Consider the following 16,599-nt stretch of genomic DNA (forward strand, 5'->3'; position numbering starts at 1 on the left):
CCCCCAGGCTGGAGTGCAGTGGCGCGATCTCGGCTCACTGCAAGCTCCGCCTCCTGGGTTCACGCCATTCTCCTGCCTCAGCCTCTGGAGTAGCTGCGACTACAGGTGCCCGCCACCATGCCCGGCTAATTTTTTGTATTTTTAGTATAGACAGGGTTTCACCGTGTTAGCCAGGATGGTCTCGATCTCCTCACCTTGTGATCTGCCCGCCTGGGCCTCCCAAAGTGCTGGGATTACAGGCGTGAGCCACCGCACCCGGCCACTCAATTTTTAAAAATGTATTTGGCCAGGTACTTTGTTTATCTTAGTGGTTTGGAAGCACAAAGTTGAAGCCTATGGTCATTTTTTTTTATATGAAGTAGATTTTTAAATAATTTTGTAATGATGACAGTACCAGGGAGCTTAAATTCAATTTTTAAAAGGATTGCTAAAACAAAACTAACTAAACTTTGGCAGTCTTTGCAATACCTCTCGCCTCATAAGACTATGAAACCCAACAAATAAGGATTATCTGCAGATTAGGGAAGAAAACCTCCAACAGGACTTTTCTGAGGCAGGTGGTTGGCAATAACGAACAGCCCCCGTGAATTGCAAAGCATCACAAATTATTTTGACACTAGGGAACTCTGGTAAGGGGCGTCTCTTGGGGTGGTTTTAAAACCAGGGCTTGGGTTTGCTTTAGGAGAAAAGAATGGGTAGAAAACTGGTGAAATTTGCTGATTCTGAGACAGCAAAACTGAAAGATGGTGAGAAATTTAAGAAAGAGCTAATCAGACTGGGCAGTTGGTCTGCCCAGTAGTAGCTGATGAAGATATGGGGAAATGAATGTAAACTTAGGTGCAGAGGAATTTGGAATCAAGTAGTGTCTCTTCAGGGAAAAGATACTCACAGCGAGTGATCACCTTGACCAGAATGTCTTTTTGGTATACATCAGCTCTGTGAACTCTATCTAGTTAGAGAGCTTCCACTAAAGATGGAACAGAAATGAAGGACCCTTTGGTAAAATCACGTGTAGAGGTTTTTTTGTGGGTGTAAACCCTACCACCTGGAGAAGAGTGGATTTATATTAGTATACTGCTATCTTAAGAGGAGTTTTCCTAACCTGGGAATTCAGTATAAATTTACTGATGTATTGGTAAGTCCTAATTCTGCAAAAAGAAAGTTGTTTTGCACCTTACTTTTTCATTTAACAGTGAATGTTGAAGATGGTACCATATCATTAGCTAAAGAGTTGCCATATTTTTCCAATTGGCTGTGTAGGCTCTTATGGCAATTGCCAAGAGTAGTGACTTGAAACTTTTTTTTTTTTTTTTTGAGACGGAGTTTCGCTCTGTTGCTCAGGCTGGAGTACAGTGGCCGGATCTCAGCTCACTGCAAGCTCCGCGTCCTGGGTTTACACCATTCTCCCGCCTCAGCCTCCCGAGTAGCTGGGATTACAGGCGCCCGCCACCTCGCCCGGCTAGTTTTTTTTTTTTTTTTTTTTTGTATTTTTTAGTAGAGACGGGGTTTCACCGGGTTAGCCAGGATGGTCTCGATCTCCTGACCTCGTGATCCGCCCGTCTCGGCCTCCCAAAGTGCTGGGATTACAGGCTTGAGCCACCGCGCCCGGCCGAAACTTTTTTTTTTTTAAAAGTCTCCAAGGTGCTACAGTATGAAAACAGCTTTTGAAAGCAATGTTTAGAAGTGAGCATGCTATCTCACAGGTGGTGACCTGTTCAGTGACATTTAAAAAATGTACTTATTACCATGAGCTAAGGGGGACTCATTTCTTCTAGGGCCTGGAAGAGCAGGCAGCTTTTTCAGTAGCTTGTGGACATTGTCTTCAGTGCGTGGAGAAGCCAGTTTTAATTTCATAGTTGGATATTCTTGGCCCTAGTTATTGGAAATGTTGAGCTCTGTGGCGGATCAAGTAGATGGCAGGTAGACTAGTGGCTTAGGATTGGTGGGAGTTGTGTCTGCCCCCAGACACACAAGGGACTGCACAGGGAATGGTCCTCAAGCAGGCCTTTAGCCCCACATCCTCAGGGAGACATGAGTCACCTGCTTGGCTGAGATACTCACTGACAGATTGCCAGTTCCGCAAGGAAATCTTCCCATGCTGACACCCACTCAGAGAAACAGTGCTAAAGATGTTTCTGGTTTTCTGAGCCTTGTAAAGGTGAATTTCTTTGGCCTTCAAATTGGTCTTCTGCTAGGTTTGGAAAGGAATTCTTCCTTTCCAGGCCACAGACACTATAATATCAAAGTGTTGTTGATGATGATAATAATCACTAGCATTAACTGAGTGCTTAATAGAGTGCCAGGCATACTGTAAAGTATATTACATGAATTAGCTCCTTTTACATATGAGGAAACTGAAACTCATTTAAAAAGTTAAGTAACTTTTCTGAGGTCATATAGCTAGTGAATAGCAGAGCTAGGAATTGAACCCAGTTGATCAATGTGCTCAAAATATGTCTGACAGTCCAGAGAAAAAAAGCATAGATCAAATACATCTTTGGTTGGATTTGTTCCTCACAATTTAGTTGAGAATATTCTTGTGTTCCCTACAAATTAAAATCTGACGTTTCCTTTATGGTGACTAGAACAGTTAACAGTGTTTTCCATGTGAAAGTCTTGGTGAGATGTGTAATCATGTTCTGTGGCAAAGAACGCCTTTACTTGGTGCACTAGAAAGTGTTTATGTGATTGATAAGTCACCAACACCAGGGGAAGGTCCTGTCCTGTGACATGTGCGTGCTTGGCAATGATCTTGCCTTGCATTTTGCTTAATAATTTTCATTATTTTTAATTAAAGTTGAAGAAGTGCAGACTCTAGCTGAAATTAAGGTAGGTTGTGTTGCCGGAATCTGGTAATTACTTTAATTGATCACAAGATAGTTTCCTTGATCACCAATTAGAGTAAATTGCTGATCATGTTTCAAGACGTGAAGAAATGCCCAAACTGATTTATGTAATAGTGTTTTCATTTCTAATCAGACATAAATATCATTTCCTTCCATAGCAATTGTGTTTTATAAAAGAAGGGTTATAGGCCTACAAACATAATGGTGATTCATAAACAATAGAGGTCTAATTCATTGAATTAGTAAAGGAAGTATTTAGAGGCTTAATGGAGATTGTACTGGGGAAATTACTTTGGAGTAGCTGGTGCTCATTTTCTTAGTGGGAGATATGTTCTTTTTTAGTGCATAATTGAAATAGTCTAATCAAAATATAAAAGGCAGCTGATTTAAGAATGTATATCAAAGAGAATTGCTCTGTGTAATGAAAGATTTGTATTGTAAATACATGCTAGAAGTCTTAGAACTTTAATAAATCATACATGTTATTTGACTGAAGCTATATTTTAAATTCAAGGTGCTGTTAAACATTTCACAGATTGATGTAGGATTTTTGTCTTGGTTACGTGCATCTGATAGTCTTTCATAGTTTCATGGAATAAAATGAAACGAAAGGAACTTTAAGAAAAATTAAAGTTCCCAAAGAATACTTGATTTGGGGTTCATGGAAAAATCTTTAATTGCTGGTGCTTTGGAGATTTCCAAATGACAAACTTCATTGGCCCAATTTACTGTGATTGTATTGCTTACATTCCTTAAAATGGTAGAGTAACTTAAAGAGTCATACTTCATCATACATTCATTGACTTGTTCATAAAATGTTTGTAATTTGCAGTAGAGGAAGGACTGAAACTATTATCAGCCATTATATGTTATTTGTTGGCCATATGTTTGTTTGAAATGGCCGTGGCTCAACAGAACATGGCTCATAGACAAACTATGCTGTAAATTGGCACTAAAAACCCACCTAAACAGGTAGGCATATGTTAAGAAGTTAACGTGAGCCAAAATATTTTAATATGAACCAGATTATGTACATTAAAGGATCCCAGCTCCTTTTACAGTGGGAACTTCATTTGCATGGTTTGTTCATTTTTTCCCAAACTAATTTTAAAAAAATAGATTAGGTATACACATGGTGCAAATTCAAAAGGTACCAAAGAATGTAGGAAGTCTTCCTGTTTGTGATTCTCAACCATCCAGTTCCCAGTCTACACTCTCGTCGTCATCATTCCCCATTGCTCCCATCATTCTTGTATATCCTTCCAGAGATATTAATGCATACACAAGCATATAATTTCTTTCCTTTTTATATGCTTCATGAACTATTGTTATGCATATTTTTTCGTTTAGTAGTGTATCTTAGAGGCACTTCCATATCAGAGGATAAATGGTTTCCTTGTTCTGCTTAATGACTGCATAGTATTCCAGTGTGTAAATGTACCATAATCTTCCTAATCAATTCCCTTTTGATGGAGATTTTGCTGTTTCAAGTCTATTATTATTACAGGCAGTGCTGCAATGACCTTTCTTGTAATTTGTGAGTGTGTCTGCAGAACAAATTCGTAGAAGTAGAATTGTTTGGTCTAAAGGCATGGACATTTTCAGTTTTGACAGATACTGTCAGATTGCCTTCCATGATGATTATATCAACTTATATTCACCAGCAGTATATGAGAATACCTTTTCTTCTATATCTTCACCAACAGAATATTAGCAAATATTTTGATCTTTGTCAAGCTACTAGGTTTAACTTAGTTTTTAATTTGTACTTATCATGATTGAGATTTAGCAGTTTTTATGTTTTAGAACCATTTGAATTTCTTTTCTGTTATCTGTCTATTTTGTCCTCTGCTCATTTAAAAAATACTGGGCGGTTGGTCTCCTTATTAATACGTAGGAGCTTTTTATATGCTAAGGAAGCATATACTGCAAATATAATTTGTTGTTTATCTTTTGATTTTGTTTGTTGGATTTTATTACCATACAGAAAAAAAAAAAAATTTTTGCCTGTCTTCTTCCTGGAGTACAGAAAAAAAAAATTTTTTTTTTTTTTTTTTTTGAGACAAGAGTCTCGCTCTGCCGCCCAGGCTGGAGTGCAGTGGCCGGATTTCAGCTCACTGCAAGCTCCGCCTCCCAGGTTTACGCCATTCTCCTGCCTCAGCCTCCCGAGTAGCTGGGACTACAAGCATCCGCCACCTCGCCTGGCTGATTTTTTGTATTTTTTTAGTAGAGATGGGGTTTCACCGTGTTCGCCAGGATGGTCTCGATCTCCTGACCTCGTGATCCGCCTGTCTCGGCCTCCCAAAGTGCTGGGATTACAGGCTTGAGCCACCGCACCCGGCCAAAAAAAATATTTTTAGTAGAGATGGGGTTTCACCGTGTTCGCCAGGATGGTCTCGATCTCCTGACCTCGTGATCCACCTGTCTCGGCCTCCCAAAGTGCTGGGATTACAGGCTTGAGCCACCGCACCCGGCCAAAAAAAAAAAAAAATTAATGTAGTAAGATTTATCTATTTCTTAGTAGTAGTTTAAAGTTTTCTGGAAATAGAATTCATAAATTTCTTGTTAAGTTAATCCTAGATTGTTTTTCGGTGCCATTTTAAATGGTATCTTTTCTTCGGTATATTTTCTAATTGGTTTTTGTTTGTATGAGAAGGCTGTTGACTTTTTTTTTTTTTTGGTCTCATTCTTGACTTTAATGGGAATTCTGGTGTTTCCCTATAGAGAATGATGCTAACAAAACTGATGCTGCCTTTGGACTGAGAATATATTCTATCATGTTAAGGAAGGGTGCATCTATTCCTGTCTATCAGCATTCCAGAGAATGTTGTCAGTACTATTTCTACTTTTTGGAATTGATTGAAATTTTCTTTGTGGACTAATATATGTTTAATTTCTGTGAATGTTTGATGAGCGCTTTAAAAGTGTTATTCTCAGTTTTTAGAGTTTAAAGTATAGCAATTAGCTCTACCTTTAAAATTATATTTGTTTGTTTAATCTGTCCTGGGTTAAGAGATGTAAGTTAGGCTAAGTGCAGTGGCGCATGCCTGTAATCCTGCCACTTACAGGTTTAGAGGCTGAGGTGGGAAGATTACTTGAGGCCAGGAGTTCAAGACCAGGCTGGGCAGCGTAATAAGACCCCATTTCTACAAAAATTTTAAAAAATTAGCCAGGCATAATGGCACTTGCCTGTAGTTCTAGCTACTTGGGAGGCTGAGATAGGATGTATCCCTTGAGCCCAGGAGTTGAAGGTTGCAGTAAGCTATATTTATGGCACTCATTCCAACCTAGGAGACAGAGATACCCTGTCTCTTTAAAAAAAAAAAAAAAAAGTGAATTAAAGTCTCCAACTATAAATGTTTCTTTCTATTTATTCCTATATTTCCCACATGGGCTTATTAAATGCCATGTTATTCTTTGTAGTGTAGATATTTGTAATTATTTAATCTTCATTGGTGGATGCAGATTTATAAATGCAAATTACCCGCTTCAGGACTTTTGCCCTAAATCAGGCTGTCCAATATAATTTATTAACAAGTTTTTTTTTTTTTTTTTTTGCATTTGCTATGTGCTTTTATTTTTAATGATTGAATTTTGCTTTGTGATCCCGTGTGAAAGTTTTCTGTTTATTTTGATTGGTTGGATTTACATTCTTTACATTTATTGATTGGACAGATGGGTTTAGTCTTATAAAACATGGCAGAACCAAAATACTTTTTTCTTCCTTATTTTAAATTATGATATGGACTGTGTTTTCTTTGCTTCATTTTAATTGTGTTTTTCTTTACTTCTTAACTGGGAATGTTTATATTTTTATTTTGATTCTTGTGGATGCTATTATAACTATATATATACATACTATCATTTGATAATACCTTATGGATAACATAATATATTGTATACATATATAATATCTATATATAGTATTATATACATATATATGTACTATTATACCTATATATAGTATCTACAAGATCCTATAAAATTATATACCTATAATTTTACATAGAAAATATAGTCTTCTGTTTCTGGCTGGGCATTGTGTCTCACACCTGTAATCACAGCACTTTGGGAGGCCGAGGTGGGTGGATCACTTGAGGTCAGGAGTTCAAGACCAGCTGGGCCAACATGGCGAAATCCTGTCTCTACTAAAAATACAAAAACAAAAATTAGCCAAGTGTGGTGGTACGTGCCTATAATCCTAGCTACTCCGGAGGCTGAGGCAGGAGAATTGCTTGAACCTGGGAGGCAGAGGTTGCAGTGAGCTGAGATTGTGCCACTGCACTCCAGCCTGGGCGACAGAGCGAGACTCCATCTTAATAACAACAACAAAAAAAGAAAATATAGTCCTCTGTTTCTTTAGGTAGCATTTGTGGTCCCCCCCACAAAGCAATATTGAAATAATATTTTCTCCTACTTTTCATTCACTGTTTAATTTTAGTTTATATTTTTCAGTCCTAGTGCTTATGTTCAATGAATTAATCAGATACAGAGTCTTGCTCTGTCATCCAGGTTGGTGTGCAGTGGAGTATGATCATAGCTCACTGTAGCCTCAGATTCCTGGACTCGACAGATCCCCCCACCTAAGCGTCTCGAGTAGGTAGGACTACAAGTGCATGCCACCATGCCCAGCTAATTTTTTAAAAGTTTTTTGTAGAGATAGGGTCTCACTATGTTTCCCAAGCTGGTCTTGAGCTTCTAGCCTCAAGCAATTCTTCCACCTTGGATTCCCAAAGCGCTGGGATAACAGGCATGAACCACTGTGCCCAGCCTTAGTATTTAAGTTTTACACATTTAAATATACTTATGTCTCTAACTTGATCTTTCATCTTTCAAAGATTTTGTTTACTTTTACGTACTTTCCTCATCTTGTCCTTTCTCTTTTAAACTCCTTTAATAGCTCATAACATATGCATTCCATTCTGTAACTGTAATTCCCACAGTTGTTTTAAATGTATTCCTAGAAAGTAAATGTATTGCTTACTGCTAATACCTTTGGTATAGTTTCTTCATTCATCTCATAGTTACTTATAGTTCATCCTTTAATAGTTTCCTCAAGAAGGATGAGTGAGAATTATTCCCTGAGTTATTACATTTCTAAAATGTCTGTCTTTTGTATTTATTGAACAACAGCTTAGCTGGGTATAAAATTCCTGGTTTTCAACTTTCATTTCCTAAAGTTTTTGTAGTCTTGCTCCTCTGACTTATAATGTTGAATGTTGGTATGAGAATGTTTGAAGTCAGCAGATTCTTTTTTTTTTTGAGGCAGGGTTTTGCTTTGTCGCCCAGGCTGGAGCGCAGTGGTGTGATCCTGGCTCACTGCAACCTCCGCCTCCTGGGTTCAAGCAATTCTCCTGCCTCAGCCTCCCCAGTAGCTGGGAGTACAGGTGTGCACTGCCACATCCAGCTAATTTTTGTATTTTTAGTAGAGATGGAGTTTTGCCATGTTGGCCAGGCTGGTCTTGAACTCCTGACCTCAAGTGATCTGCCTGCCTTGGCTTCCCAAAGTGTTGAGATTACAGGCATGAGCCATTGCACCCCGCCAGATTCTTTTCATCCTTATAGATGAATTGATCTTTTTGATTAGATGCCAAAAGGATTTTTTAATTTTCCGAGTTTAACTTTGCTACAGTATATATGTATGATTGAATTCTTACAATTTATAGATTTAAACCCTTTATTTTTGGAAAACTTATTTTTTTAAAAATTCTTATCCCCAAGTATTCTGAGTCATATAGTTTTCTTAAATTACACTCTAATTTTGGAGGGTTTCATATTTTTGTTCAGTTAAGTAGCAACATGGTCTTTTTTTTTTTTTTTTGAGACGGAGTCTTGCTTTGTCACCAGGCTGGAGTGCAGTGGCATGATCTTGGCTCACTGCAACCTCTGCCTCCTGGGTTCAAGCGATTCTCCTGCCTCAGCCTCCCGAGTAGCTGGGACTATGGGCATGCGCCACCATGCCCAGCCAATTTTTGTATTTTTAGTAGGCATGGGGTTTCACCGTGTTGGCCAGGATGGTCTCGATCTCTTGACCTCAGGTGATCTGCCCGCCTTGGCCTCCCAAAGTGCTGGGACAACAGGTGTGAGCCACCACACCCAGCCAACAACGATCTTTAGGTTAGATCTCCTTTGTTTGTCCTATACATTTATTCTGTACTAGTTCTTCTAAACTCTTGTTGATTTCTATTTCATTTTGCCCATTTTCTGGATCCTGTCCTCTTGGGTCTCTTACTGGGTTGTTAGTGATGTCTATTCTGCTTCTGGCTGTTTCTAGCTTTTCTGACTTTTAGTTGGCTCAAAGCCTTTAGATTCCAGCTGGAATCCCATAAGCAAGTAGCTAAGACTGTAAAAAGAAATCTTTGAAAGAAGCAGATGCTTTTCACCATCTGCTAAGTCAGTTTTTTGGCATTGTATCTTCTTCATTGTATTCCAGATAATCAAACTTTCAGTTTGAGTTTTGCCTTTTTTCTCTCCTGTTCAGTCATCTAAATTCCTTGAAGTAGTTCTTTGAGTGTATATTTTGATAGATGTTTTTAATTTGTAGATTGAAAAATAAATATTTTGGGAATTGGTTGCTTCTGTTATATGGAAGAAGGATTATGGAATTGTCTTTTTGCTTCCAGAGCAGACTGAGTATTCTTTTCCCCAAGGAAGAATTAGGAATAAATCCTGTGTAAATGGTTTATCAGGCTTTGTAGTATTTTATTAAATGCAAATATTATGTGACGGTTGAAGGGAAATATGCAAAGCTGAGGAAAATACAAATTTGAGGGTGTTTTGATGTGTCTTAACGTTTTTTTAATTGTATGTAGATATGGTAGATGCTTTTTCTTTGATCAGTATGCCTCTTCGACTGTGGATGTGTTTCCTTTCAAGCCTTATATCTGTGATGGAATAGATTTTGCTGCTGTACTGATGGTATGCCAGCGGTCAAAGATTTGAGGACCACTTCTGACTGTGTTCCAATCATCCACTTGATCCACTTGGCTAATGGGAAATGGCAAGGAATTGTAGGCATCACTTTAGACATTTTAGAATGACATGGTTCAAAGAAATTGTGACCACAGGGTGTAAGAACTTGGGTAGTGACTGTGCACACATAATTTCTTGCCATTAAGCTGCTTTCCCCAGTCAGTGTGCATCAGGATGTTACCCCACAGTGTATTATCTGTTTGTTTGCTATACATGTGCGAGTCTCTATTCATGACAACTGGAAAAAGGAAAGAGCCATTCTGCTGGGAGACAGCAACTAGGATCTTAGATTCTCAAGCCCATGGAGAGCTTTTCACTGCTCATTGTGTTTTGTGAGGTTTACCGTGTGTAGTTTGGTCAGAAGCAGTAGTGACAGCAGTATGTGCCATTATCGATCTCTTATTCTGTACCAAGTGCTGTGCTAAGTACCTTTATATACCTTATCTCATTGTTTATTAGAATGTAATCACATGACTTTTAAAATTATTATCTCCATTTTACTGATAAGAAAACTGAGAGGGCCAAGCGTAGTGGCTCACGCCTATATTCCCAGCACTTTGGGAGGCTGAGGCGGGTGGATCACAATGTCAGGAGTTCAAGACCAGCCTGGCCAAGATAGTGAAACCCTGTCTCTAGTAAAACTACAAAAACTAGCTGGGCGTGGTGGCAGGTGGCTGTAACCCCAGCTACTCGGGATGCTGAGGCAAGAGAATCACTTGAACCCGGGAGGCAAAGGCTGCTGTGAGCCGAGATCGTCCCACTGCACTCCAGCCTGGGCAGCAGAGTGAGACTGTCTCAAAAAGAAAAAAGAAAACTGAGACTCATAGTTAAATTGCATGATAATTAAGTGGTAGAATCAGGATTTGAATCCAGGACTCCCTGGCTCAAAAGGCCATGCCCTTAACAATTGCACTGCTGTATATCAGTGATATTGATTAGCGTTGTACATCTTCTAATGCTAAACAAGAATAAGGCATTATAGGCAGAGTAGAAATTCTCCTTACATGTAGTTTAATGTGGGTTAACTCTATGTTTGAATAATTAGAACAGACTTTCTTGGCTGGGCAGGAGTATCCCTTGAGTGATCCCTTGAGCTTAGGAGGTTGAGGCTGCAGTGAGCTATGATTGCACCTGTGAACAGCCCCTGCGTTCCACCAGCTTGTGCAACATAGTGAGACCCTGTCTCTATAAAAACAAAAACCAGGCTTTTGTTCCTTCCCTTCACGTAATCTAGAGAATCAGATTATGAGATGAGAAGGGCTGGGAAATGAATATTGTTTTTCCACAGATAATTCCATACGTGGTTAAATGGATTTTGGTTGAACTTCCTCCCTTTTCCTATAGGGAAAACCTTCAGGCCTTAAATATCAACATGGAAATCTTTATCCCAATAAAATTGGCTCCGAGAGAGGTACCATAGTCAATGATACAGAATTGTTTAAAATAGCATCTTCTGTATTTCTCACTGTTAACTAGGAAATGCACACTTCGGTCATTTGGTGATCCCAAAATTAGTTGATTTAGTTAGCTCAGCTAACATATTGGTTTTTCTGGGTAGGGTTAATGAAGTTAAATATTTATTTACATGGGTGTAATGGGTACTGCCCTGTTAATTCCACTGTAACTTTGTAATTCATGTGCCATTACCCTAAGAGTCTTACCAAGTATTTCTGCATTCTGGAACAACAGGGACAGACTCTCCTATTGTTTGCAGTTACCTTCATAAAAATTGAAAACAAACAAAAAAATGAGTTTTTTCCCTCTTCTCAAGATAAGTCTGCCTTCTGCTTAACAAAATTGTTTCCACTCCCGCTGTGGTATGAAGACAGAGCCCCGTCAGTCCACACTTAATCATGTTACTGGTTTGCAGCCCTCTTCTCATTTCCTGGCTTGCCTTCTGCCCTGCGGTGGGTGCACTGTCACCTTGAAATGGCAGTGTGAGGCAGTAGCAGGAAGAACCCAAGCAGGCAAGCTGGGCTTCTGTTTCACTCTAGGTGCCAATAGTCTTTGATTTGTTCTTGTCCTGCCTGGGAGGTGAGATGAAGAAGTTGTTCATTTCTGCTGGTGCTTTTGCTTAAGACACCCTCAGGAGACCTTTTTCTGTAGTCTTGTGGGTTGTGTTAGGTAGCAACCCAATCACTAAAAACAAAAGGAGCAGAGCTGCAAGAAAACTGGCTCCTAATATTTGGAGCCAGGTAGTGAGACCTGGAGCATTGAGTTGAAGGGAAATTATTCCCATGCTATTTTGTAGAGTCTCGTCCTGAGGACAATTAAATAGTCCAGACGGGTCACTGGGTGAGACCAATTTCCTGGTTTGTTTACTTGAGCCTGATAGTTTTTCACCATCCAGCAGTAGGTCACAGTCTTGCTGCACTGTGACCCCAGAGGCCTGCAGAGAGCAGTCCTTTCATATTTGATTTCCACAGGCTTCCCTAAGGATCCTTGCATGTCTTTATTTGGTTGGATTGCTCTGTTGTGTCTCTCAGGCTCAGGGTAGAGGACAATGTCAGTAATTACTCTTGACTTCATCTTATGCAGGCATTTGGCTTTATGTCCCGAGTTGCCCTACAAGCAGAGAAGATGAATCATCACCCAGAATGGTTCAATGTATACAACAAGGTAACTAAACTGCCTTATTTGGGAATCACCTTAATTACGGAGTTGAAGAAACTTTTTCTTCCTTGTCATCTTGTGCAGCTAAATGTCATCAAGCTTAAGAAAGTCTTATCCTTTCTCTCAGAATCCCTGTGTATTATTGCAAATTAGTAACACATTTTCAGGTCTGCTCCTAAGAACAGTGAATAAGCTCTTTATTTTCATGTTTGTCTTTCTGCTGAAGCTAATATGAGAAAGTTGGGTCAAATGAGGCTCCTGAATTAAACTGGAGTATCAGCCATGCAGATACATTTCAAAACTTAAGGTAAATTATTGAAAGAAATGGTAGCAAATCAGATAAATATAGTCTTGTTTATCTCATTGAAATAAATTTGCTCAAGAACTGTGCTTTGAGAACTGTTAAATTTTGTATCCTGTGTAGGAACTGACCTTATTTAAGACAAAGGACAGACTAAAAAGTTTTGAGGGGGCACAGTGAGAAGAACCTTGTTCCTCCGAAAGTATCCTTGCCTTTACGGTCATGCCATTTGGAATGTCTTATCTAGATTTCTGTGACGTCTTCCCTATGAAAATCTTTGAAGAAAGAGAAGTTCACAATAGTCACGTTACTTATTAGAATAATCCAGAGCACCTTCGCACCAGGCGAAACTTTTCTTTGCTAGTTGCTTCTCTTAGCTCGTAATTTTGCCCTTTACTCCCACTTCCCTAATTTGGAAATGTGCTTTTTTTTTTTCTCTTTTTTTTTTTGAGGTGGAGTCTGGCTCTGTTGCCCAGGCTGGAGTGCAGTGGTACCATCACAGCTCACTGCAGTCTCCACCTCCCAGGTTCAAGTGATTCTCCTGCCTCAGCCTCCCGAGTAGCTGGTATCACAGGCGTGCACCCCCATGCCTGGGTAATTTTTATATTTTTAGTAGATACGAGGTTTCACCATGTTGGCCAGGCTGATCTCAAACTCCTGAACTCAGGTGATCTGCCTGCCTCGGCCTCCCAAAGTGCTGGGATTACAGGTGTGAGCCACTGTGCCCAGCCAAAATATGCTTTTTTTGAGGTGGAGTCTGGCTCTGTTGCCCAGGCTGGAGTGCAGTGGTACCATCACAGCTCACTGCAGTCTCCACCTCCCAGGTTCAAGTGATTCTCCTGCCTCAGCCTCCCGAGTAGCTGGGACTACAGGTGCCCGCCACCTCGCCCGGCTATTTTTTTGTATTTTTCAGTAGAGACGGGGTTTCACCATGTTAGCCAGGATGGTCTCGATCTGCTGACCTCGTGATCCGCCCGTCTCGGCCTCCCAAAGTGCTGGGATTACAGGCTTGAGCCACCGTGCCTGGCCTCAAAATGTGCTTTTTAAACGTTGCTGCTAAGATACTGCATTTGATAGCTTGGTTTTTCTCCGTGGCCTGAAAATAGTTGGTGTAATTAAAATAATGAGAGTTCAAGTGGAACCTCAGTCTTTCTTTTTATTTAAAGAAATAAGATTTGAGATTCTGGCAGCTGCATTGCTTCTTCATGGGCGAGAACTTTTTATTTCAAGGTTGCTCTTGAGCCGGGCCTGATGTAAACTGTGCCCCTGGAGTTCACTGGGTTTTGGAAATGTTTTGCTTATTCATGATGTAGTAGTTTCTAGATCATTTAATCCCCCTAATTCTCAAATATGAATGTTGAATAATAGACTGATTTGTGAACTGCCAAAGGAAAATAACCATGATTTTCTGCTCAGAGTTTTAAAAAGTGCTTTTCTTTTTCTTAGGTCCAGATAACTCTCACCTCACATGACTGTGGTGAACTGACCAAAAAAGATGTGAAGCTGGCCAAGTTTATTGAGAAAGCAGCTGCTTCTGTGTAATTTCTTCCAAAATACATGTAAAATCTTGTACACATCTTAGCTGCAATGTATGTTGAAGGAAATTTATGTGAACAGAGTTGTTCTTTTTTTTTTTTTTTTAGACAGAGTCTTGCTCTGTTGCACAGGCTGGAGTGCAGTGGCCTGATATCAGCTCACTGTAACCTCCTCCCGGATTCAGGCTATTCTCCTGCCTCAGCCTCTTTAGTAACTGGGATTACAGGCATGCACCACCACGCCTGGCTAATTTTTGTATTTTTAGTATAGACGGGGTTTCACCCTGTTGGTCAGGCTGGTCTTGAACTCCTGACCTCGTGATCCACTCACCTTGGCCTCCCAAAGTGCTGGGATTACAGGCGTGAGCCACCGCGCCTGGCTGTTGAGTTGTTCTTAAGGCATCATATCTAGAAGCAAAAAAAAAAAAAAAAGAAAAAGAAAAATAACAATTTATGTTGTGTAAATTTAGTTTACCTTTATATATTACATTTGGTAAAATCAGTGCTTAAATATGCAATGATTTAAACTTGAACTTGAGGTAGTTTTCATGCTATCTAATCATATACCTAAGATAAACCAACCTAGTTACTTATATTGATAATATTTGAGATGGAGTCTCACTCTGTCACCAGGCTGGAGTGCAGTGGTGCGATTTCGGCTCACTGCATCCTCCGCCTCCCGGGTTCAAGCGATTCTCCTGCCACAGCCTCCCGAGTAGCTGGGACTATAGGCACGTGCCACCACGCCTAGCTAATTTTTGTATTTTTAGTAGAGACGGGGTTTCACCATGTTGGCTGGGATGGTCTCGATTTACTGACCTCGTGAGCTGCCTGCCTTGGCCTCCCAAAGTGCTGGGATTACAGGCATGAGCCACTGCGCCTGGCCAGAAGTGGCATTCTTAAATTTAAGAAATTGGGATGGGGAGTATTCACACATTTTACAACCCAGAAATTCAAGCAATTTTGGTGACTACAAATGCATTGTGTTGGAGAATATTTGTAAGGTGGAAAAAGAATTATGAACTCGACAGATAGTGAGTTTTAACTTTAAATAACAATTCTTCTTTTATTTTGTTTTGTTTGAGACGGGGTCTTGCTCTGCCTCCCAGGCTGGGGTGCAGTGGCAGGATCACGATTCACTGCAGCCCTAATCTCCTGGGCTCATGCAGTTCTCCCTCCTCAGCCTCCTGAGTAGCTGGGACTATAGGCAAGTGCCACCACGCCAGACTAATTTTAAAACTTTTTGTAGAGATAGGGTCTCCTGTGTTGCCCAGGCTGGCCTTGAACTCTTGGGCTCAAGCAAGCCTCCCACCTCTGCCTCCCAAAGTCCAGGGATTACATGTGTGAGCCACTGCACCCCGACAGTATAACAGTTTTTTTTTTTTTTTTGACACAGGGTCTCATTATCTTGCCCAGGCAGGAGTGCAGTGGTGTGGCCGTGGCTCACTGTAGTCTTGACCTCTTAGGCTCAAGTGATCCTCTCACCTCAGCCTTCTGAGTAGCTGCAGCTACAGGCATGCACCACCACACCTGGCTTATTTTTAAAACTTTTTTATGGAGACAGGGTCTTACTATGTTGCCATGGCTGGTCTAGAACTTCTGGGCTCGAGTGATCCTCCTGCCTTGGCCTCCCAAAATGTTGGGATTACAGGTGTGAGCCACTGTGTCATAACAATTATTTAAAATTTTAAATTTATTTTTAATAATTATACAAGATGGAGTCTCACTATGTTCAGGACCAGGCTAGTCTTGAACGCCTGGGCTCAAATGATCTTCTTGCCTTGACCTCCCAAAGTGCTGGGATTATAGGTGTGAGCCACTGTGCTCAGCCTATAACAATTCTTTTTATTTTTATTTTTTTTTGAGACGGAGTCTTGCTCTGTCACCCAGGCTGGAGTGCAGTGGCCGGATCTCAGCTCACTGCAAGCTCCGCCTCCCGGGTTCACGCCATTCTCCTGCCTCAGCCTCCCGAGTAGCTGGGACTACAGGCGCCCGCCACCTCGCCCGGCTAGTTTTTTGTATTTTTTTCGTAGAGACGGGGTTTCACCATGTTAGCCAGGATGGTCTCAATCTCCTGACCTCGTGATCCACCCGTCTCGGCCTCCCAAAGTGCTGGGATTACAGGCTTGAGCCACCGCGCCCGGCCAATTCTTTTTTTTTTCGAGACGGAGTCTTGCTCTGTCACCCAGGCTGGAGTGCAGTGGCCGGATCTCAGCTCACTGCAAGCTCTGCCTCCCGGGTTTACACCATTCTCCCGCCTCAGCCTCCGGAGTAGCTGGGACTACAGGCGCCCGCCATCTCGCCCGGCTAGTTTTTTGTATTTTTTAGTAGA

At 40.7% G+C, this 16,599-nt stretch overlaps 1 protein-coding gene across 1 annotated transcript in view; it reads left to right on the plus strand.

The window, feature by feature from the left end:
* PCBD2 (pterin-4 alpha-carbinolamine dehydratase/dimerization cofactor of hepatocyte nuclear factor 1 alpha (TCF1) 2) overlaps positions 1–14,796 on the plus strand; it is a 52,807-nt gene extending 38,011 nt beyond the window's left edge. Inside the window, exons 3-4 of the mRNA XM_011935356.1 lie at positions 12,357–12,437; positions 14,179–14,796. Of these exons, the coding sequence (XP_011790746.1) occupies positions 12,357–12,437; positions 14,179–14,274 (177 nt within the window). The 3' untranslated portion in view covers positions 14,275–14,796. The remainder of the gene's footprint in view (positions 1–12,356; positions 12,438–14,178) is intronic.
* Positions 14,797–16,599: the final 1,803 nt, after the last annotated feature.

Source organism: Colobus angolensis, unplaced genomic scaffold (genome assembly GCF_000951035.1).
Source record: "Colobus angolensis palliatus isolate OR3802 unplaced genomic scaffold, Cang.pa_1.0 Scaffold142, whole genome shotgun sequence".
NCBI classification, from domain to species: Eukaryota; Metazoa; Chordata; class Mammalia; order Primates; family Cercopithecidae; genus Colobus; species Colobus angolensis.